The following is a 22,735-nucleotide window of genomic DNA, read 5'->3' as shown; positions in this document are numbered from 1 at the left end:
AACTGCTTTGTGTGATTCGGGAAGTTTCACTTTCCCCTCAAACCCAGGGGTCGGAGCTTATTGCCGGTGGCAGTTAGGGAACGAGGAGCTGCCAGAGTGAAGAGGGGAGCCTAAGACCCCAGTCCCTGGAGGCAGGAAGAAAGGCGAGGTGGCAAAGACCTGACCTCCTCTTCCAGTCCCACCCCACCTCTCTGCTCCCTTCGTCTGCTGTCCCCACTTCCCTCCCGTTCACCTCTGAGCCCAGTTCACAGACCTGCTCTGCTCAAGGTCACCAGTGACCTCCCTGTGGCCAAGCCCAGGGGCATTTCGCTGTCCTCGTCCGATGTGTCCTCTGCAGTATTTGACACGGCTGACCACGGGCCCTTGCTCCTTCACTGGTATCTCTGAGCACACCTACTCCCAGTTTTCCTTTTACTTCCTGCTTCTCCTCAGAGCTCCCTTTTGCTGCCTGCTCCTCCTCTATCCAATTTATAAATATTGAGGTTCCCCGGAGCTTGGCCCTAGTCCCATGGTTTTAAATACCATCTACCTGTTGATAATCCCCAAATATATATGCTCACTCTGACACCATTTTTAGGAGTTGGTCTGGTTATCCTCAACCATCTACTTGATATCTTTATGTAGGTGTCTCAGAGAATACAGTCCAAGCCAAACTCTTGATGCTTCCTTTTCCGGAATGTGTTCTTTTCCCAATCTTCTCCATCTTGATGAACGCCAACTCCATCCATCAGTTGTGTGGCCTCAAGCTGGGGCCCCTTCTCTGACCTCGCTTGCCTCACTCCCACAGCCAGTCCTGAGATTCCTACCTTCAGACTGGCTCTGTCCACGTCTCGCCGTCTCCACCAGCACTCTAAGTCACCACCACCTCTCCCCCAACCTGCTTCGACTCCTGACTGGTCTCCTGGCTCCTGCTCCTGCACCCTGAAATCTAGATGCCACACGTAAACCAGATCCAGCACCTCCCCACTTAGCACCCTGGGGTAGCTTCCCCTTGTTCTCAGAATAATGCCCCAGCGGCCACGAGGCCTGCTGATCTGGCCCCAGCACATCCTTCAAAGGCATCCGAAACCCCTTTCCCCCTCACTCACTGCGCACAGACGCACTCGACTTCTTTCTGTTCCTCAAATGAGCCAAGACTTCCCGCTTCTGCGAATGACGTCATCTCCTTCCCTGCCACCAAGCGTGGAAGCTCAGCAGCAGCTCGGTCCCACCTTCCCTCTCCACATCCAGTCTGGCCTTGAGTCCTGCAGACTTTTCCTCCTGAACATTTTTTCTCTTCATCCCCTTTTCTCTAGGCTTATAGCTACGGCCTCAATCAGGCCTCAATCAGGCCTCACCTCTCTACTTTGACTCTTCACAACAGCCTCCCAACATGTCTTCTTGCCTCTAGCCTCATGTTGTGGTCTGACCCCAACCAAAGGCTGAGATCCCCACCAGGTGCTGGTAACCAACTAGGTCTGCTACTCATATCTGACTCCTGCACAGACCTAACCGTGATCCCCTGAGATGGGCTCAGCCCTCAGCCAGATGTCTCCAGATGCCTCTGTGTCCCTGTCCCTAGTCCAGATCCGTGCCCCGTATATAACTGGTGCTTAATAAACTGTTTGTAGAATGAATGAATCGCAGGAGTCCCGCTCAGCCCCACTTGCAAAATCACATGTCCAGAGACCAGGTATTTACCCACCTGCCAGGTGGTGCCTCTGCCCTGGGAGAAAAGTGGGAGAGTCCCAGATCCTAGGTGGGTTGAACATTTGCTCTTGACACATCATATCTATATATCCTGGGCTCAATTTGCCCTTCAATAGGACAGAAATAGCAGAGCAGTTGGTCTAGTTCTCCCAGAAGCACAACCATGTTCAGAGCTTTTTGCTACAAAGAGTTTCCTTTAACCCTCACAGCAGTCCCACGAGGCTGTGGGGATTCTCTGCCCGTTTTACAGAATCTCAATGCAGCTGAGCCATCCTTTTAAAACGCATCAGATAATGGCATTCCTCTGCTCAAAGCCCTCCCATGGGTCCCAATTTCATTGTGAGTAAAAGCCGAGGTCCTGCTAATGGCCCATACCTGGCTTACCTCGTGTCGGCCCCTCTCCTTCTCTCACTCCACTCCCACCACCCTGGCTTCCTTGCTGCTCCTCGGTCATGCCAGGCATGTCCCCACTGCAGGATCTCTGCTTTGGCTATTCCTTTTGCCTGGAACAATCTTTTCCTAGACATGGACTTGGTTAACCGCCTCGCCTCCTTCAAGACTTTGCTCAAATATTGAGTTGTCAATGAGATCCAGCCCGAATCCCTGTGAGATACTGAAACCTGCCCCCATCCTGCTGCCCAGCTCTGCCTTTCCTTCTTCACATACCACTTATCACCTGCTAACAATAATATAATTTACTTCCTTGTCTCCCATCACTAGAATGTAAACTCCAAAAGAGTAGGGATACTTGCTGCTTTGTTCGTCAAAATCTCCAAGCACCTAGAACAGGCCTAGCACAAAGTAGACACTCAGTAAAATTTGTTGCATGAATGAATGAAAAAAGTGAAATAATGACTTCCCTGGGGCAGGCATAGCAGCAGCAAGGCTAGCTTACTCCCCATGAAGTGCCTTTTCTCCAGCCCCCAATACGTGACGGAGCTGCCCACAGGAAGGATGGGCCAGGCCATGCAGGGTGGTGGTCGGGGCTGGGCCTGCTCTCCTGCCTGCCAGTTGGGGTGGCTCATCCCTCTCAGGGGCTCAGGAGTCAAGGGACCCAGGAGGAGAATGGGGAGGAGTAGGGGTCCTGAGAGTCTCTCACCTGCCTGACTCACCAAGGGGTAAATGGCCAGGAATGCACACCTCTAGGGCCTGGGGTACCCAGACCAGGGAGGGCAGTGTCCTGGACCAGCTCAGGGGACACCGTGGGATGAGACTACCAGGGAGGTCTAGAAAGGGGGTGGGATGAGGCCCCCCTGGCTCTGTTGAGCAGCTCCAGATATCTGCACACAAACAGGGCCCAGATTCAGATTAAGCAAGTTAGCAGAAAAAAATTATTGTGGAACTATCTAACACTTACTGCACACACGTTCTCCATGTCAGGCATGTGTCGATCAATTCATTCAATTCTCCCAACAAGCTGATGAGCTAGATTCTCTTATTATGCCCATTTTACAGATGAAGAAACAAACACAGAGGAGTTAGTAACTTGCTTAAAATCACGCACCTGGTAAGTGGTGGCGCTGGAATTGTTTTCCTATCAAAACAGAGTTTTGGTAGTTGCTGAGAAATTTCAAGGCACACATCATGTGCATGTGCTATGAAAGAGCCCAGGGTCTCCAAAAGTGTAAATGTAGCAGAAATGGAGATACAGTGTCTTCTTTTTTTTTTTTAACACTAAAACAGAATATTTTATTTACTTTAGGTCAGCTGGGAGTAATTACCTGCATTTATATCTTAAGATATCTCACTTCATTGAGAAAAAAGGTAAATGTTTTATTAGAGACTTAACTTTCAAGTGTTTGCTGCTCTGGATTGAGAAAATGTTCAGCTTTCTCCTGTAATATGTACTTCAGTATTACAACTCGTCAACAAAAAGTGTATGCCCCAAATTTCCACTGGCTGCCATTGACTTCTTGCCAGAAACAAACTTCTTTGCTGCATTTATGATATCAGTGGCAGCCACCGAGTCAATCTGCTGAAGGACTGTGGTTGGTGGCACATATGAACCAGCAACTAGAGCCTGGGACCCAACTTCATCCAGGAAACCTTTAGAAGACCCTACTGACATTAGATATCCAGCTTTCAGCTTGTTCTTGGCAACTTGGACATTCATATTGGAAAGGTTTCCCTGAGTGACTGTTTTTACTTGGTTATAGGCAGCCTTGATAACATCTCCAGCAGCTACAGCATGCGAGACAGTATAAATCCCAAAGAGTCCGGAATCCGAGTAACTGGCATTAAAAGCAGAAACGTCAAATGGCTGGTGAATTCCCTTGGCAACAGCCTGGTACAGAGAGCTGGTGGAGTTGCTGCCCCTCTTGACATGTGGTCCAGCACCAAGGATGTGATGGAGAACACTAAATGCATTGGCTTCTGTACTTCCTATGGCAGAACTTTCTGCTACAAGAGCAGCATGGACAAGACTGTCTCTATTCTGTTCTTGAATATCACCTCCACGGTACCTGGCCTTTGCGCCAGCTAAACCAAGCCCACCCCTCATGTTGAGAAACTGTTCAGCAACTTGCTTTAGAAAAGGATGACTCACACCGAGTCCCATCAAAGCCATTCTTGCACTTGTAAAATAGTTCTGAACATAGTAATGTAACTCTTCTGGTGTCACTTTTCCAATCCTATAATCAGGACAATATAAGGAATTAGCCGAGGCATTCTGGTAAGCTGCAGCACATAAATTTTCAATGATACAAGCTTGTGGATTCTGAAAAGGCACAGCTTTGTCAATCTTCAGCTGAGGCTGAAGGGCAGAGACTTCCCAACGATGAAATGCTGGTGCTATGGTGACGTTGAGCAGGAGCTCCATGAGAATCTCAGTATCATCCCACTGGCATTCTACAGTGTAAGCCAGGTTTTCCCTTGTTGCAGTCACATTGAATTTACCAAGTGCTTCAATTCCACGGGTTATCTTGAAAGATGAAGCGCCTTTTGTAGTCAAACTGGATGAAAGACGCAGCAAATGAGGAGTTCCCAAATTGTTGGAGTCCTTGTATCTACTGCCTGCTTTAATGAACAAACCAATTCTTGATGTAGGAGCATAGTTTTCCAGAGAAGCAATCACTAAGCCATTTGGTAATTTGGTAAACTCAAGATCTTGAGGATGTGGAAGTGCTCCGGGTGGTGCAGCTATGGCTTTAACTTTGGGAGCAACTTTGAGGGAATAAAACCTCGAAAAGGAGCCGGCTCTGGTTAACAGCTTCGTGGCTCAAGATTGCTCTGACCCATGGTCACTGCCAGCTTAAAAGAAAGCAAGATGGTGGTGGAGGCCAATGTCTTCTTAGCAGCTGGCACAGCTCATATTCAGGGAGAAACTGGGCTTGCAGACATTGCTTTTAAAACTTTTCCCAATGATTTGTCATGAAAAATTTTCAACATATAGAAAAGTTGGTTATTCATATACCCAAACCCTAGATTCAATTATTAGAGCTTTCTGTCTGTCTATCTATCTATCCTCTCTTTTATCGATCCTATTTTTCTGAAACACTTGAAAATAAGTTGCAAACATCATGTCACATCAGCTGTAAGAACTTCAGCCTTCATTTCCTAAAAAGAATGTTTTCCTACCAGACTAAAATTCCATTATCTAAGAAAAGCAACACTAATTCCCAAATATCTAATATTTGGCCCATATTCAAATTTCCCCAGCCTGTAAAAAATGTCTTTTATAGTTTTTTTAAAATCAGAGTTTTGTCAAGATTTACAAATTGCATTTGCAATTGCATTTGGTTATTATGTTTCTTTAATCTTTTAAAATGTAGACCCCCCCCATCGTACCCCAACACCTTTTTTCATGACATTGACTTTTTGAAGGGTGTAGGTGTTGTCTTGCAAACTGTCCCACATCATGGATTTGTCTGATTGTTTCCTCATGGTGTGGCTTAACTTGTTCTTCTAACCCCTGTATTTACTATTAACTGGAATTTAGGTTTAAGAGGAGATAAAATCAACAACTTTTTAGCAAATATACTTCCCAGGTGCTCTGAGTCTGTATTATTATTGAATTGCATCAGACGGCGCATACCATCAGGTTGTCCCAGGCACTACTGTTTGAGCCCTTGTCTGAGGTTGTGGCAGCCAGCCTGCACCATTATATAAAATACTTTTTTGTTTCCCTCTTTGCTGCTAACAAGGATCTTTGGGGTGATACTTCAGAATGTGAATATCCTGTTCTCCCATAACCTTTCATCTCATGGTTTTGGCATCCTGGATGACTCTGGGAGTTACAAAAAGACGATTTTCTAATTCTTTTCTTCTACATTTATTACCTTACATTTGCCTGTAAAGGAGAGTTTTTCCTCTTCAATTAGAATTGAACTACAGTTCCTTCTAAAAAGGCAGGATAGATTGTATTGTTTGATGCTGAAATGGTCCCATTTTGACTCGTGTGTCCTTTTGACAAACCCTAGCAGTCTTTGAGCCCTTCTTTGTTTTTTTGCAAAAAAAAGATGTCCCAGCTCTCACCTTGTATTTTCTCTGCCCCAGCTCTACAATCAGCCATTTTGGAGCTGGAATGTGAATCCAGGCAGGCTACCCCAGAGCTCACTCGTTTAAGACTCATCATACTGCAGGGGCCAGTCCCAGCTCTGCTTCCAACTTGCTGTGTGACCATGGGCCAGTTCCTTCCCCTCTCTGAGCCAGTCTCTCTCCATATGAACAAGGGGGGAGCTAGGTTCCACCTCACCTCCTGTATTAGTTTCCTGTGGTGACCACACACGATACCAACCAAACTAGATGGTTTAAAACAACAGAAATTTGTTATCTCACAGTCCTGGAGGCTACAAGTTTGAAATCAAGGTGGAGAAATGGCTGTGCTTCCTCTGAAGTCTCTAGGGAAGAATCTGTCCATGCCTCTCTCCTGGATTCTGGAGGTGGCCAGAAATCTTCGCTGTTCCTTGGCTTGTGGCTTAACTCAGTCTTTGCCTCTGCTATCATAGGGCCATCTTTTCTCTGTCTGTATGTCTGTCTGTGCCTCATCTTCCCTTTTTATAAGGACCCCAATCACACTGGATGAAGAGCCTACCCTACTCCAGTATGGCCTTATCTTAACTTGCCTAATTCCATGTGTAATGACCCTATTTCCAAGTACAGTCACATCCTGAGCTACTAGGGATTAGGACTTCAATAGACCGTTTTCAAGGACACGATTCAACCCATTTCATACCCCTTTCCCCCTAAGGGTGTTGTATGACACCAAGCCTCCCTACTTCCTGTCCGTCTGTCCCCCTCCAAGTACAGGGAGAGGGGGGTGGGACAGGCCTCCTCCACTGGGCAATGGGGCCTGTGTAACAATTGGGACCTCTAAGAGAGGGAGAGTGCCCCTTGCAGCCCCCCTGGGAAACTCATTCTTGGGGACCACCATCCCGGGGGGATCGGTCTCCAGCTCCCGCAGGCAGGGACAGGAAGATGTCTGCAAGGACAGGAGGATGTGTAGGGTCATGCTCAGCCTTGGCCTAAAGTCCCTTCACAGGGAAGGGCCCTGGATTGCCATTTTGTCATTGCAGTCAGCTTAGAATCTATTGACTTTGGTGCATTTTTTTCCTTTATTTTAAATTGAGTTTTACTTTGTATAAAAATTATAAATTCACCTAGTATTATCAAATACTTCTACAAGACTTGTGAAAAAATAGCAGTTCTCACCCAACTCTTCATGGCACTTTCAAATTTTTTAACCAATCCTTTTGATATTTACCTTCATATATGTGAGTAACTTTCTGGTATTGTTATTTCACTTCCTGTTTTTTCCGTTTTAGACCTGATCTGGTTGGCTTTTTGCTGGGGAAAGTGAAGATTCAGCTCTCTTTCCTCCCCTGACCCCTATGTCACTCTTCCATGCTCTCATCTATGCCTCTACTGTAAGTCTGGCTACATCACTACTCAGTGTTTACATGTTATGGCGATGTCAATGCTACTCACGGCTGAGCTACGTCTTATAATATTACTCTTGACTTCCTATATAACTTTTGTTTTCCTCCAGGACTAACAGTTGTCTTGGTTTTTCACCTGTTTAGTTTTCTGTGAAATTATCATAGTTCAACATCGTACTCTCAAAAAATGAATCTAAATGGCCTCTCAGCTCTTTTAGACATACCAGGTGTTCTATCACTGGTGTCTTCTTGAAGAAGTATTTTTCAGAGCCATTGGGTCTGCTCCAGGCTGGACCTTTGCTTCCCTCTGGGACTTCTTTTCAGCTTTATCCTGGGATCCCCATCCCCTCTCAGTTTCCTGTGTCCTATGTCTTCCCTTTTTCTTAGTAAACCCCTTCGTTTTGGCAGAGCATACCTTCCTGAAGCTTTCTGAGAAGGGTGTGAGGAAGGAAATTTTTTTGAATTATTAGATATCTGAAAATATCTTAACTACTCCTTCATAACTACTTGCTGATTAGGCTTGGTAAAGATTCTAGGGTGGAAAAAATTTTTCCCTAGAATTTTAAGGTGTTGTTACATTGTCTTGTCGTTTGCAGCACTACTATTAAGTCCAAAGCTGTAGTGATTCGTGATGCTTTTGTGTGTCTTGTTTTCTCCTCTCTGGAAACTTGTGGAATTTTCTCTTTGTCTTCATTTTTATGAAACTTTGCAATGATGTACCCATGTGGGATTATTGTCATACACTGGGCCCTTTCAGTTTGGAAATTTAAATCCTTGTGTTATGGAAATTTTATTGAATTATTTCACTGGTGATTTCTTCCCTCCATTTTCTTTGTTCCCTGTTCTGGAACTCTGATTTTTGACTCTTGGGCTTTCTGGATTTGTCTTTAATTCTCTTGTCTTTTCTCTCTGTTTCTTATTTTTGGTTCTTCTAATCTTACTTTTATCTTAATAGCATCTCATTATTGTTTCTTGGGGGCAATATTGTCCTTTATCTCTCTGAGGCTGTTGATGATTGTTGTTTCCTCCATGGTGCTTTTTTGGGTTTGGTGGTTTGTTTTGCTCACTCCCTTTCATGTTAGAGGCTTTCTTCAGGTTGTCTAAAAGCTTGAGTGAAAGCTCTGACACATGAGAAGGGCTTATTCACGGAGGGCTTCCTTGTAGGGTGATCTGGCTGGGTTGTTTCATTGGGGAGCCCCCAGTGTCAGGATCTGGGATGGTCGTGCTCCGCAGAGGAGGATCCTCTGATCCTTGCCTTGATGGGGAAGGCCTGGTTTCTGGCCTTTGGGGAACTGGGTGAGGGAAGCAGCCTGGGACTCTCAGCTTCCATAAGTCAGCTTCCCCTTTGTTCAGCACCAGTGCTCTGCCTGCAGTGTGCCTGGGATGATAATCTTCCAGTTGCTCTCAGGGTTGGGGACAGACACTTGTCTTGTTTTGGAGAATAGAGGGAGAGGTATGGGGATCTGACTTTTCATGACAGACTTCCAACCTAACCTCCCTTTCACTCACCACCCAGGTGCCTCACTCGCCCATTCCTAAGCCTGTTCTGTCCATTGGTAAATGGGTGCCTTCTCAGTTTTTCTAGCTGTAAGTCTAGGATTCTGCTTTCTTGGGTCTTCTAAGGGAGTCATCACGAGTCTACCTGCTTTCCAGCTTTCAAAATTTTGTTGCTGTTTTCTCTTTTCCTGTTTTCTTTGTCCTTATAGATTTATACTTTAAAATAAATTCCCTTTATTGTCATTTTAGTGGAATTTGGGGAGGAAGCAAAAATAAATGTGTACCTTCTATCCATCGTTATAAAGAAATATTTTTTAATTGAGATATAATTCACATACCATAATAGTCTGCTGAAATTGTACAAATCAGTGGTTTTAATATCACCACTACCACTATCTAATTCCAGAATATTTTCATCACACTAAAAAGAAACCCTAAAATGATATGTATCTGATACCAAATATACAACCTGAAATTTCCCCTTTGAACCACATTCAAATATATAATTCAGTGCTGTTAATTACCTTCACAATGTTGGGCTACCATCACCACCATCCATTACCAAAACCCCATACCCGTTAGCAGTGACTCCCCATTCCTCCCTCTGTCAGCCCCAGGCAACCACTAATCTACTTTCCATCTCTGTGGCTTTGCCTGTTCCAGACATTTCACCAGAATGGAGTCATCCAATATGTGGATGTATTGCTGCCTTTTTTTGCTTAGCATTATGTTTTTAAGGCTCGTTCATGTTGTGGCGTGACTCAGTTCTCCCCAGCCCCCCACTTTTGTAAATAACAGCCTTATTGAGAATTTTCATTTTTTGTGTGTGGTTCAATAACATTCTATTGTATTGCACATTTTGTTTATCCATTCATCTGTTGATGAATGTTTGGGTTGTTTTCACTTTTTGGCTATTATGAATAATGCTGCTAAGAATATTTTGTACAAGTTTTTGTGTAGACATAGGTTTTCATTTCTCTTGGGTATATACCTAGGAGTGGAATTTCTGGGTCATATGGTAACTGTATGTTTAATTGTCTGAGGAACTGCCAGATTGTTTTCCAAAGTGGCTGCACCGTTTTACACTCCCACCAGCAATATATGAGTGTTCCAATTTCTCCACTTCCTCATCAACACTTGCTATTGTCTGCCTTTTTTATTTGAGCCATGCTAGTGGGTTTAAAGTGCATGTGGTTTGTCTGTTTGTTTATTTTAATCCAAGACATTGTGGGTATACATAAAAATCATGCATGAAAGACAGGATTCTCATATGTTAACCTTTTATTAACACCTCACATTGGTGTGGTACATTTGTTACAATTCATGAAAGAACATTTTTATAATTACAGTATTAAATATAGTCTATAGTTTATATTAGGGTTCACTGTGTTGTACAGTCCTACTATTTTTAAAATTTTATTGTAGTAACATATATATACAACCTAAAATTTCCCCTTTTAACCGCATTCAAATACATAATTCAGTGCAGTTAATTACGTTCACAATGTTGTGCTACCATCACCACCATTCATTACCAAAACTTCCATCACTTCAAACAGAAACTATGTACAATTTAAGCATTATGTCCCCATTCTCTACCCCCACCCTGGCCCCTGGTAAAATACATTCTAATTTCTGACTCTATGAATTTGCTTATTCTGATTATTTGATATCAGTGAAATCATACAATATTTGTCCTTTTGTGTCTGGTTTATTTCACTCAGCATAATGTCCTCAAGGTTCATCCATGTTGTCGCATGTATCACAACTTCATTCCTTTTAATGGCTGAATAATATTCCCCTGTATGTCTGTACCACATTTTGTTTATCCATTCATCTGTTGATGGACACTTGGGTTGCTTCCATCTTTTGGCAGTTGTGAATAATGTGCTATGAACATCAGTGTGAAAATATCTGTTCGAGTCCCTGCTTTCAATTCTTTTGGGTATATACCTAGAAATGGGATTGCTGGGTATATGGTAATTCTATACTTAACTTTCTGAGGAACAAACAGTCTCCCACAGTGGCTGCACCATTTTACATTCTCACCAATAATGAATGAGTGTTCCTATTTTTCTACATCCTCTCCAACACTTGCAATTTTTTATTTTTTTAGTAGCCATTTTAGTGGGTGTGAAATAGTATCTCATGTGGAATTGACTTGCATATCCCTAATAGCTAATGAAGTTGAGCATCTTTACATGTACTTTCTGTCCATTTGTATATCCTCATGGGAGAATTGTTTATTCATATCTTTCACCCATTTTTTAATTGGGTTGTCTTTTCATTGTAGAGTTGTATGATTTTTAATATATTCTGGAGATTAAAACTTTATTGGATATGTGTTTTCCAAATATTTTCTCCCCTTGTCTTTTCTACTTTCATGATAAAGTCCTTTGATGCACAAAACTTTTTAATTTTGATGAGGTCTGATTTATCTATTTTTTCTTTTGTTGCTTATGTTTTTGGGGTAAAGTTTAAAAACCATTGCCTAACATCCTGAAGATGCTGCCCTATGTTTTTTTCTAGGAGTTTTATAGTGCTGGACCCTGTAATAAGTCTTTGCTCCATTTTGGATTGATTTTTGCATATATTGCGAGGTAGGTGTCCACCATCATTCTTTTGCATATGTACATCCAGTTTTCCCAGCACCACTTGTCGAAGAGGCTAGTCTTTCCAATTGAATGGATTTGGCACCCTTGTTAAAAATCAGTTGGGTTAGATGGGAGGGTTAATAAGTTTCAACACACACGGTTCCAAAAATTCATTACCACAATCAAGCTAATGAGCATAACCATCACCTAAAAAGTTTCCTTGTGCCCCTTTGTAACCCTCCCTTTTGCTCCTCCTGGCCTCCCCACCCCCAGCAACTACTCACTGATTTTCTGTTATTGTTCGCAATTCTTAGAATTTTATACAGATGGGATCATACATACACACTCTTTTTCTCCGGCCTCGTTCGCACAACACATTTTGAGGTTCATCCAGGTTGTTGTGAGTCCCAGTTGTCCACTCCTTCCTTGCTGAGCAGTATTCCGTTTATAGATGAACCACAGCTTTTCATCCACTCACCTGTTGATGGACATTTAGGTTATTTCTGGTTTTTGGCAATTACAAATAAAGCTTGTATGAACATTCATACAAACTTTTGTGTGAACATATCATTTCATTTATCTTGATTATCCAGAAATCAAGTTTTTATCCAGAAAATATCATAGCAGGAAATATTTGAATAATAATAGTTTTGTTCCTTGAGCATCAACTAGGTGCCAGCCTCTGTGCTAAGTGTTTATTTAATCCAACAACCCTGCAAGGTTAGGATTATAGTCGTCACTTTACAAAGGAGAAAACCAGCTTAGAAAGGCTGAGGGACTGGCTCTGGGCACACGGTTCATATGTTCCCGACAAAATTCAACTCAAGTCTGCCTGCATCAAAGGCCATACACGCTCTTTTCCCTCCCAGCAAAATACGTAAACTATCTTCCTTGATTCTTGAAATTTAAGACTTTGGATCTTAGAACTACAGAATCTTCAAATATTTTTATGTGTTAATACAATTTTAAAAACACAAAAAGACAAAAGTTTAGTAAAACAAAAAAGATATGCAAGCTACAGATATGAAGAGCTAAAACCTTGCCAGCACTGTTAAATCTCCCCTGGGTTCCCTTCACTGACCCCGCCCACGGCCCTCCTTGCAGAGGCCCCCACGCCTCTGAATTTGAACCATACAGATCGAGCTTCAGGACGCAGAAAAGTAGAATGGTTACAAGCAGGGCTCCACCGTTTCCCGGCTGTATGACCTGGGCAGGCCCGTAGAGCCTCAGTGTCCTCACCTATAAATGGAGATAATAAAATAAAACACTTCTCCAAGGGTGGCTGTACAGACTCAAAGAAACAAAGCATGTGAACCAACTAGCTCGGTGCCTGACATACAAGCAGCGGCGATTATCAATTCCAGGACCTTAGACCCATGGACTCTCAGGTTTATAAAGTGTTCATGTTATAAGGGGCAAAGGGCACACTGAATCCAACCTTCCTCCGCATTTTTTTTCATTGTCTTAGTCGCATGTCTGATTGTTAAACATTTCTCATGTTAATCGTTTTTAAGTGTACAAGCCAGAGGCATTCATTACATTCACGATGTTGTAATATCACCACCACCATTTATTACCCAACCTTTTTCATCATCCCAAACAGAAACTCTATACCCACTGAGCAATAACTCCCCATTCCCTATTCTCCAGACCCGGACAACCTCTAGTCTACTTTGCATTTCTATGACTTTGCTTGTTTCAGATGTTGCATATAAGTAGAGCCACTTATATGTGAGATATAATCAGGTGTATGTGATACATGTCTGGTTTATTGCACTCAGCATTGTGTTTTCAAGTTTCATCCAGATTGGAGCATTCATCAGTCTCCCCTGCTTTTTGAGTGATGTAACTAAAGCCAGAGACAAGTGACCCTTCTAAGTTCACACATGGGTGAGCAGCGCCTTTCTGCACCCATTCACCTATGGTGAAAAGGGGAAACAAAGGCATTTTCTGCTTCAAACTGTTTTCCTGTCAGGGGAGTGACCATTCGCCTGTTTTTCGAACCACCCAGAGAGCCTCATGAATCCAAAAGTCTGCTCAGAAACAAGTGATGAGGGCTTGGGCAGCCAATGGGAGCGTGCTGGCCTTCCCACCTGCCCGAGGAGCCCCCTCCCCATCCTGCCCCGTGAAAGGCAGCTTTGCCCAAGTGGGGTATTTCCAGCTTTGCGGCTTTCACTTCCACTTCTCCCAGGTGGGCGGAGTGGACTCTTTGGACGAATCAGATTCCTCCTCAGTACCAGATTCAAGAGGTGACCCAGCGCCCCGGGGTCCCAGACACACAGGCAGCCACAGCGGCAGCAGCAGCAGGTTCTGTGGGAAGACCAGAAACCAGAGCCATGGACGAGCAGCGTGACCTCATCTCCAACCATGAGCAGCTGCCCATCCTGGGCCAGCGCCCCAGGGCCCCGGAGAGGTATGTGTGAGCAGCAGGAGAGAGACACAGATCCCGGTCTGCACGGATGGGCATGCGCCCCAGAAGGAGCACAGGGCCGGGAGTCAGGAGGGGTGCACTCAAGCTCTGACTTCCACACTGACTTTCTGGGTGACTTTAGCAAGTCTCTAGCCTGCTTGGGGGGCCTCGGTTCCCCCTGCTGTAAAATGAGGGGGTTCCTCTAGAGCAGGGGTTTGTAACTTTTTTTATCATGCACCTCCCTTTTGAAAATCAGAAAAGAGCCCTGGACTTTCCCTAGAGAAAAGCAGTTTCACCCAATGTCTCAGACAATATCAGGGGCTTCACAGACCTTAGAAACCTTGGACCAGATTTTGAAAATGTTACTGTTCCCAGATGGAGTTTCTAAAAGAGAACGGTAGAAGCAGTTCATCAAGGAGGAGTTTTCTCCTAGTTATGGGGATACATGTTCGTATCATGGGAAAGGCAGGTGTCTATCGAATAGAAGGAGAGGACTGCAGTTACAGGAGTGATTGAGAGGTGTTCGGAGGGGGTCGAGAAGGCAGGGGGTGGGGGTGCTCTGGCTAATTTTCTGAAAGAAGCCCAGAGTTGATGTGGGCCAGGGCCCCCTCACCCAGCCCCAAGAAGGCCTCACTCATGTGTTTCTCTGAAAAAAAAAAAAGGGGGATGGGGGTGGGGGCAGAGTGCAGTCACCCCAATCCCCTCACTTCCCCTAATCTCTAAAAAGTAGTTTGTTATCTATGGGGACTTCCAGCTAAATGTGATGTCAGCTGTTGCCAGGCAGAAAGGGATTTGGAAGAGACACTCAGAGGATGTCACAAGGAGCTGGGTTCTGGGGGACAAGACAAGGTAACTAGAACAGTGACCTTTGAAAATTCTGGGGAATCCTAAGGCTAGGAGTGTGGACTCCTTGGGAGGACTGGATTCCTGTCCAGGTTTGCTATTGTCATGTGCAACCTTGGATAAATCGTGCCACTCTCTGCATCATAATCATAATTGTTATTATTAATGATAATATCATAGTGATAGTGGCCATTCACCATGCACCTGACACTACAGCAAGTCCTTAGCACTGTTAGCTATTACATAATGAAAATGTTAAGCACAATCCCAGTCTTCATAGTAACCCTATGAGTAGGGAACTTTCATTATGCCCATTTTTACAGAAGAGGAATTGAGGCTCAAATTGGTAAGTAACTTACCCAAGTTATCACACTAGTGAGTGTTGGAGTCAGGATTTGAACCCAGGACTAGCCTGATTCCAAAGTTTGATCTCCCTCCATCATTAGGTCTCTCACTAAACACCCGCTTCTTGAGGCACGATTTGTGGGAGGGGAGGGGGGATGCCTCTGAGCTCAGGCCCCGCTGGCCATGGCAGACCCAGGTGGGCTACTTTTCAGAGAGGGTGCCCCCATGCCAAATCCTTGTCTGATTTTTATTAAAAAAAATTTTTTTATTGTGGTAAAAAAGACATAACTTAAAATTTACCAATTTAACAGTTTTTGTCTGGTTTTCCCTTTAGTTCAGTGGCTGCTTCTAAATCTAGCCTGGTCCTGTGTGCTCAGGCCATTCCAGACTTGAGCCTGTTTTGGAACCTTCCCTGAACACTTCTGCCTGGCAACAGTTGTGTCATGACTCCTGCTGGTTCTGACTGGCTCCTGACTTTGGTCGGGAGCTTGTTTTCTTCAAGAAGGAGTCAGTGGAAAGGGGGGGATAAATGGAGGGGGTGACAAGAACTGGCAGTCTTCCAGAGCCAGGGGACAGGCATTCATGATGCATAAAGAGGAAGGAAGCCAGATGCTACAGTTAACCACGAACTCCCCTGAGAGTAATAGTAGGTGTTATTTATGGAGTGCTAGGTATGTGCTAGGTACAGGGCCAAGTGTTTTACTCTCATTATCTTATTTAATATAACAACCCTGTGAGTAGGTGTCCTTACTCCGGGTTTACTTACTCATCATGGTGCTGTGACTTGCCCGTGGTCCACCCGCTGGGAAAGGGGCAGAGCTAGGATTCCAGTCCCAGCTATGAGGTCTCATCTTCGCCACTAGTCTCTAGGTTCTTAGGCCTTATGAGAAACTGAGGTTCAGAGTGGGGAGGGGTCCGCCCCCAGTTCACGCGGCCACGTATAGAGCTGGGACTTGGACAAGGCTGGGAGCCCAAACCTGGGCAAGGAATGAAGACTTGGGTGGCCTTTTCACCACCTTTAGAGGCTGGCCACCTCTGTTCTTTGGGAAGGCCAAAATGGAATTTGTTTCCTGTCATGGTCCCGTCCCCTCTCTTTCTCCACACAAGGACTCTACTTTCTTTCCCCTTCCAGAATAACTCTCCCTTGGCCTTGGCCCAGAAAGCACTGAGGGCTGGCAAGTGGAGAGCCAATGAGCTTGAACTGAGTCTGTGATGTCATGAGTTACTAGGCAGAAAGATCTACTGGAGTTGCCTAAACCATCCCTGCCAGTTGCTGGAGTAATTAGGATGCAGTTAGATCCTAACAATTTCCATTGGGGTCCTAATAGCCCCTCCCCTGGGGTGGGTGAGGGGAGAACAGGCAGGAGCTCTCAGGAACCAGTGGCAGGATCCTTTCATCCTCTGTACTATAACATGTATGGATGCCCCGAACTCCCTCAGCTACAAAGGTCCGCCTAGGTCTGGGTCTGTGTACTCCCTCACTGTACAGCCAGCCAGTATGGAGGCCTTGGGAAATTCTCACAGGTCACACAGGTTCAGGCACCTATTCTCCTGTCAAAAAATCCTCCGTGGAAGGGGCAGGGCCTGGCCTTGCTCCAGCCTGAGATTGCCCAGTGCTTCCTGTCCCACTCCTAAAATGGCAAGGCCCCACCTCTGTTTTTCAGGTGGGCTACATTCTCTGCTGTCCCCATTCCACTTCCTTCCCTTTTCTTCTTATGTCTGCTTTCCCTGTGGGGACGGGGGCATGAACACCTCCTTCCCCTTGAGGGCAGCCCCGATCTTCAGGAGATCCCCATGGCAGAGGGAACCTGGGGGGTCCCCCACCTCCTTCCATCATTGCATAGGTGGGACACTGAGGCCCAGAGAGGGCAGGAACTTGTCAAGGTCATACGGTGTCTCTTGGCTCTTCTTGGCTCAGGGGCAGCTCTGGGATTTCTACTTGGGAGGACTGTAGTGGCAGCAGTGGTTGGAAGCAGGGGCCAGGAGAGGGTCTTCAAGCTACATTTCTGTAGCCAGCTTTTTGTCTATGCTTACAGCACGTGTCTGTTAGGGGTGGCTTAGGGCTGATGGAATTGAGGGGCACATTCCCCCACACTCCCAGTCAGCCCTTGGTGCAGCTGCCTACCAGGCCTCTCCTCTAACCCTCTCTTCCGTCTCCCTGTCCCCAACAGCAAGTGCAGCCGTGGAGCCCTGTACACAGGCTTCTCTGTCCTGGTGGCTCTGCTCCTGGCGGGCCAGGCCACCACTGCCTACTTCCTGTACCAGCAGCAGGGCCGGCTGGACAAGCTGACGGTCACCACACAGAACCTGCAGCTGGAGAACATGCGCATGAAGCTTCCCAAGCGTGCGTGTCCCACCTCTGTCCTGTCACACTCTCTACCCCTGGGGTCCCCCACCACAAGACCCCTGCCCCCCACCCCAGGTCTGGGATTTCAGTCCTGGATCTGAGTACCCTCCCCCCTGGGCCCCAGGACCACACTCATGCTGCACTCTCTGTCCCCACAGCTGCCAAGCCCCTGAGCAAGATGCGGATGGCCACCCCTCTGCTGCTGCAGGCGCTGCCCATGGAAGGCCTGCCCCAGGGGGTAAGGACAGCCCCTGGGCAGTGGAAGGGGGAATGCTTGCCAGCCTGGAGGGAGGGCAGCTGACCCAGGAGAAGCCCAGCTGGGGAGGGAGACCTGGCTGCCGGGGGAAGAGCAGGGCCCAGTCTCTACAGTTTGCAAAGTGTTTCTCATTTCCCAGAGCATCTTGCTTTCTCCTCCCATGCTCAAAGCACCTGATGTTGTATACCGATAACGTTCCTGTTCACAAAACTGTGTGGACAAAGCCCTGGCAGGGAAGCTTATGCCAGTTAGACCGGTGAGGACATCAATGAGTTGCTTTAGATTTCACATTTAGTGGTGGCAGAGATGGGTCCGTTGGGTGCTTGGGACTCCAGACTCTGACCCAGGCCCCAGCCGTGGCTCCTGCTCCAGGCCACTGGGGCCCTTGGCCTCCTCTCCAGGGGGCCAGCACTGGTAACCATCTGTTCCTTCCTTCCACAGCCCATGCGGAATGCCACCATCTATGGCAACACGACCCAGGACCATGTCATGCATATGCTCCTGGTGAGTGGGAGCCAGCCGGGCACTCCTGCCTGCCACACGAGCCTGGTGATGCTGAGCGCCAAGGGCCTGCAGCATGCCCAGCTCACAGTAGACATCCAATTCGTGCTCACTGGGTTAGCAAATGAACACAGGCGTGGCCTGTAGGTGTTACATGTAGACCAGGCTCCCCTCATTTTTGATATGGGGAAACTGAGACCGAAAGCCTGAAAGTGACTTACTCTAGACATTACTTTTTCCTTCCCAAATTTTTACTGCATGTCTGCTCTGTGCCAGGCACTGTACAAGAATCTGGGCCTATTATGGGGAGCAATTGGACCCAGATTAGCGGGAGAGACAGACAAAGGACCCAGGTGATAAGAGAAGTGCAGGGGGATACAGGGGGATTTGTGAAGAGACAGGCACGGGACATGGCCTAGTTGAGAGTGGTCATGGGGGTGGCTAAGGAAGTCTTCCTGGAGGTGAAAGCTGAAAGATGAATAGGAGCCCACAGGGAGTAGAAGACTGAGAAGTTACTGGCAAAGCAGGGTCTGGAGCCTGGGTCTCCTAGCTCCCAGCCCAGGGATCTTGGAGCTGTCCAGCTTGACTGTACTCACCTCCTCCCCTCTCCATCTCCTTGCTCCCATCATGGCTGAAGTTCAGGGTCCGGTTTTGGTTTGGTGCCACTTGGGTCCATTCTTCAGAATAGAAATCCAGGGGAATATGGGCTGCATGTTTCACCTTGCCTGCTGGGGGACTCTTTTTAACATTCCTCCCTGCCCTGCCCTCCTGCAGAAGACTGACCCCCTGAAGGTGTTTCCACAACTGAAGGGCAGCTTCCCAGAGAACCTGAAGCACCTTAAGAACACCATGGAGGGCCTGGACTGGAAGGTCAGTGTGTTTCCCTTCATTGCCTCTCATTTCTGGTGGCTCAGGTAGGGCTGGAAAGAGATGGGGCGAAGGAAGCTGCGAGGAGACTTAGCACCACCTACAAAGCCCCAGATACTGCAAAGTGCTTAGAGTTGAGGACCAAGCCCAGGGGAACCAGGCTGGGGCTGGCCTACTGCCTGGGCATTGGTGCCCTGCTGGCTCTCCATGTCTGCCTCAGGGACAAAGACAGGCAGCGTTGGGGTTTAGAAATGCCTAATGGGTCTGAACCCCTTGCTCTATCCCCCTTAGGTCTTTGAGAATTGGATGCATCACTGGCTCCTGTTTGAAATGAGCCAGAACTCCCTGAAGGAGAAGCCTACTGAGGCTCCACCGAAAGGTACAAGGAGTGGGAGCTTTTGGGTACCAGGATCTCTGGGAGCTGCCCCAGGGCTCTCCTGGAGCTGTGCAGGTTAGGATCTTGCACACTCTCTGAGAAAGGACCACGGGCTCCCCCAGTCTACCTCAACTCTTCCTTTCTGTCTTCCTGCCTGTTCCTTCTGGGCCTGGCTGCCCCCAGCCCCCTTGAGTTTGTTTCATACCAGGGGGCCCTTGGGGTACAGAAACCTCCCTTCAAGAGGTGATTCCATTGTGGAGGATGGCACCAAGGGGACCTGGAGCAAAAACGAACCAAAACATACCAGAAACCATAATGACCTTCCCCTGCCCTGCACTCTGCATGTTTGGTGGAGGGTCTGGGAAGGGCTCGTGGTCCCCATGCTGCAGAGGTCTCCCCAAGGCACACGGCCAGTGAGTGCCAGATAAGAGGGCCTTGGGTTTTCCATCTCACAGACACTGTACACCCTGATTTTTTAAATCCCCAAAGCCCTCAAGAGTGCCGGGTTCTCATCCTGGTGCTCTCTCTAACTTGCTGTGCAACTTTGGGAAGTCTCTTCCCTCTGTGCTTCAGCTCCCAGCCATGGAAGATGGAGGGCCCACCCTGCTCAGGGTCTCGGATTTCCCCATCACACTCACAGCTACACGGCATCATGATATGTGTGTATATAGCAGAGAACTGTAGATTCATAAACCTAGAAGGCACTTTAGATGCCATCTCAACCAACTTTTTGATGCTTGAATCTCCTCTACATCCCAACAAATAGCAACCCCCATTTCTACTTGGAGAACCCCAATAGCATGAAGCTCAGACTTACCAAGGTGCCCATTGCTTTTCTCTAGAAATCAGAATCTTAGGTGCTATTCCAGTCTTTAATGTGTATTGAGTCTCAGAAGAAACCAAGTTCTGGGACGAATTAGCCACACAACTATTCATTTCCTCTTTGATCTCAGACCTTGTTGGTCCAAACCTCAGTTTTCCCATCTGCGCAATGGGTGGAGTGAGCGCAGCCACTTGGGCACATGGCACCGGGCCCACTCACTCACTGTCTTCGCCATGCCTGTCGCTTCAGTACTGACCAAGTGCCAGGAAGAGGTCAGCCGCATCCCCGCCATCCACCCGGGCACGTTCAGTCCCAAGTGCGACGAGAACGGCAACTATTTGCCGCTCCAGTGCTATGGGAGCATCGGCTACTGCTGGTGCGTCTTCCCCAACGGCACCGAGGTCCCCCACACCAGGAGCCGTGGGCACCATAACTGCAGTGGTAAGCAGAAGCCACCATGCCAGGGAGTATCACAGGACTAGGAAGGCTGGTACAGTTGAGGGGCAAGAGGTCCCTCCTTGAGTGCCCAGAGCCAAGACCCACAGGATGGCATGTCCTGGGAGGCAGCCACTGTTATGGGCCCATCCCTTTATCCATCCACTCATCTATGCCTTCCACATCTGTCTATTCACCTATTATTAACTTTGTTTCATCATCTGCTATCTTCACCCATCCAGGCACTATCCACACATGCATCCAGGAAGCCTACTGAGTCAGTCATCTCAGTTCATCAGCCCCTTCCTTCCTTGGCCTTGTTCACTCAAGCCCCAACCACACGTCTTCATTGACACTTGTGGTCATCAAGGAGCATCCTTCCGTCTGGCTCCTGCTTTACCAGGCAGTAGGCCGGGGGCTAGTTTGGGAAGAGCTGCCCTTGGGCACCTTGCGAGTGCTGGGGCCAGGTCTTGGTTGGGCTGCAAGTAACAAACGGATTCGCTGTTCCTCTGCAGAGCTGCTGGAAATGGAGGACCCGAACTCTGGGATGGGCGTGATGAAGCAGGATCTCGGCCAAGGTAAGGGTCCCTCCAGAGGGGAATCTGATCCCCAGTTCAGCCCCACCCTGGCCAGCTCCCTTATGGGTGGATACCCGCACAGCACAACCCTGGGCCATTTTTCAACATTTTGGGGATGTCCAGGGTAGTGGACACAGGGTAGTGGAGGGTGGCAATTTCTCGGCTGCTGGGGAGGGGCAGAGGCAATGGGAGATCCCAACCTTACCCTCCTGCTTCTTTCTGTAGCCATCGTGTGAACATAGCAGTCTCCAGCACACAGCCATGCCTGTTTGGCCAGCTATCTTGCCCCCCTCCATCCCTCAACCCAGCCCTTCTCCCCTTCCCTGCATCCTTCCCCCAAACCCTGCACCTCATTCCATCGGAAACCCTGGAGTCTGGCTCTTCATCATCTTTGGACACAACCAATCAAGTCAGAACAGCCCAGACCATTGGTGCAGGAGGACCCCAACTCCCCACCCATCAACAAAGACGTAAGGCCGAGATGGACCAAAAGCTAGACTGACCCCCTTTCTGACACCACAGTGGCATCAAGATCCAGGCCCACAGGCAGGGTGGGAAGGTGCAGGGAGAAGGAACCACTCCACCCCATACCCAAACCCCCAAATGTTGGGCACATCTGCTGTCCTCTCTGCTGGCCTCTGTATCTCTCCAGCCTGTCCACTCACAAGCCCGCCTCACTTTGTGACAATCCTCCAGTTCCCTCTGCTCAGCCTACCCGCAGCTTGCCATCAGCCCTCAGAGCCATGGTTCACGTTAAGAATAAAAGGTAGTGAGTAGAACACTCCCGTCTCCCGACTGTCTGTTGGGCTCCAGCCTCTGTACCCCAAAGAGGTAACTAAAGACCTTGAATCCAGTCGTCTGGGTGGGAGAACAGACACAAACGTTGGTGGGGCCAAGTGGGTTGTGGTCTTTGGACACAGACACACTTGGGTTTGTGTGTTTGACACACAGGGATACGCTTTACTTCCCAAGAAACAGGCGCTTGCCCACTGTTACGTAAGCAAAGGTCCTTTTGGTCCAACTGTCATTTTTCCATGTTCCCATTTTCATTTCTGTACCAAAAAGAACAGGACAACTGCGATGACAGGTGGCAGCAGACACAGGGCCTCAGGGTGAGGGAGTAATGGGGAGTAGGGACCTGGGGAGACCTTGGAACCCCAACTTGCCCCAGAGGCCCAATGGCTGCGCAGCTCCAGCTGGTTGCTGCCATGAGGGAGTGAAGGCCCCTGTTGTTGAATTTCTTGACTTTTCAAGGAGGCAGAAATTTAGACTCTTTGGTGAAATCTCTCCATTTTCCA

General features: G+C 47.3%; 2 protein-coding genes across 3 annotated transcripts; one reads left to right on the top strand and one right to left on the bottom strand.

The window, feature by feature from the left end:
• Positions 1-3,487: 3,487 nt before the first annotated feature.
• LOC119507792 (cytochrome b-c1 complex subunit 2, mitochondrial-like) lies at positions 3,488-7,138 on the bottom strand. The gene is made up of 2 exons (XM_037800933.1): positions 7,058-7,138; positions 3,488-4,897 (listed from the first exon to the last, which is right to left on the bottom strand). The coding sequence occupies exons 1-2, from the start codon at positions 7,136-7,138 to the stop codon at positions 3,545-3,547; spliced, it is 1,434 nt and encodes a 477-aa protein (XP_037656861.1). The 3' UTR covers positions 3,488-3,544.
• A 6,692-nt stretch (positions 7,139-13,830) lies between these two features.
• On the top strand, positions 13,831-22,218 carry CD74 (CD74 molecule). 2 transcript variants are annotated; one of them, XM_037800861.1, is made up of 9 exons: positions 13,831-14,069; positions 17,426-17,598; positions 17,760-17,839; positions 18,299-18,361; positions 19,133-19,228; positions 19,517-19,604; positions 20,674-20,865; positions 21,375-21,437; positions 21,663-22,218. In XM_037800861.1, the coding sequence occupies exons 1-9, from the start codon at positions 13,993-13,995 to the stop codon at positions 21,671-21,673; spliced, it is 843 nt and encodes a 280-aa protein (XP_037656789.1). In that variant the 5' UTR covers positions 13,831-13,992; the 3' UTR covers positions 21,674-22,218. The 2 variants fall into 2 exon arrangements, with proteins under 2 accessions (XP_037656789.1, XP_037656790.1); XM_037800862.1 differs by lacking the exon at positions 20,674-20,865 and having other exon boundaries at positions 13,844-14,069; positions 21,663-21,737.
• The last annotated feature ends 517 nt before the right edge of the window (positions 22,219-22,735 follow it).

The sequence above is a fragment of the Choloepus didactylus genome, chromosome 13 (genome assembly GCF_015220235.1).
Source record: "Choloepus didactylus isolate mChoDid1 chromosome 13, mChoDid1.pri, whole genome shotgun sequence".
NCBI classification, from domain to species: domain Eukaryota; kingdom Metazoa; phylum Chordata; class Mammalia; order Pilosa; family Megalonychidae; genus Choloepus; species Choloepus didactylus.
This window is presented reverse-complemented; position numbering and strand designations above follow the sequence as displayed.

Bases quoted from the DNA above. Each gene is read 5' to 3' on its own strand.
- LOC119507792 (XM_037800933.1), bottom strand. From the start codon at position 7,138: ATGACCCTACACATCCTCCTGTCCTTGCAGACATCTTCCTGTCCCTGC. The intron at 4,898-7,057 runs GTGGTCCCCAAG...TGAGCCACGAAG, and splicing joins AGACCGATCCCCCCGGGATG to CTGTTAACCAGAGCCGGCTC.
- CD74 (XM_037800861.1), top strand. From the start codon at position 13,993: ATGGACGAGCAGCGTGACCTCATCTCCAACCATGAGCAGCTGCCCATC. The intron at 18,362-19,132 runs GTGAGTGGGAGC...GCCCTCCTGCAG, and splicing joins ATGTCATGCATATGCTCCTG to AAGACTGACCCCCTGAAGGT. The intron at 19,229-19,516 runs GTCAGTGTGTTT...TATCCCCCTTAG, and splicing joins TGGAGGGCCTGGACTGGAAG to GTCTTTGAGAATTGGATGCA.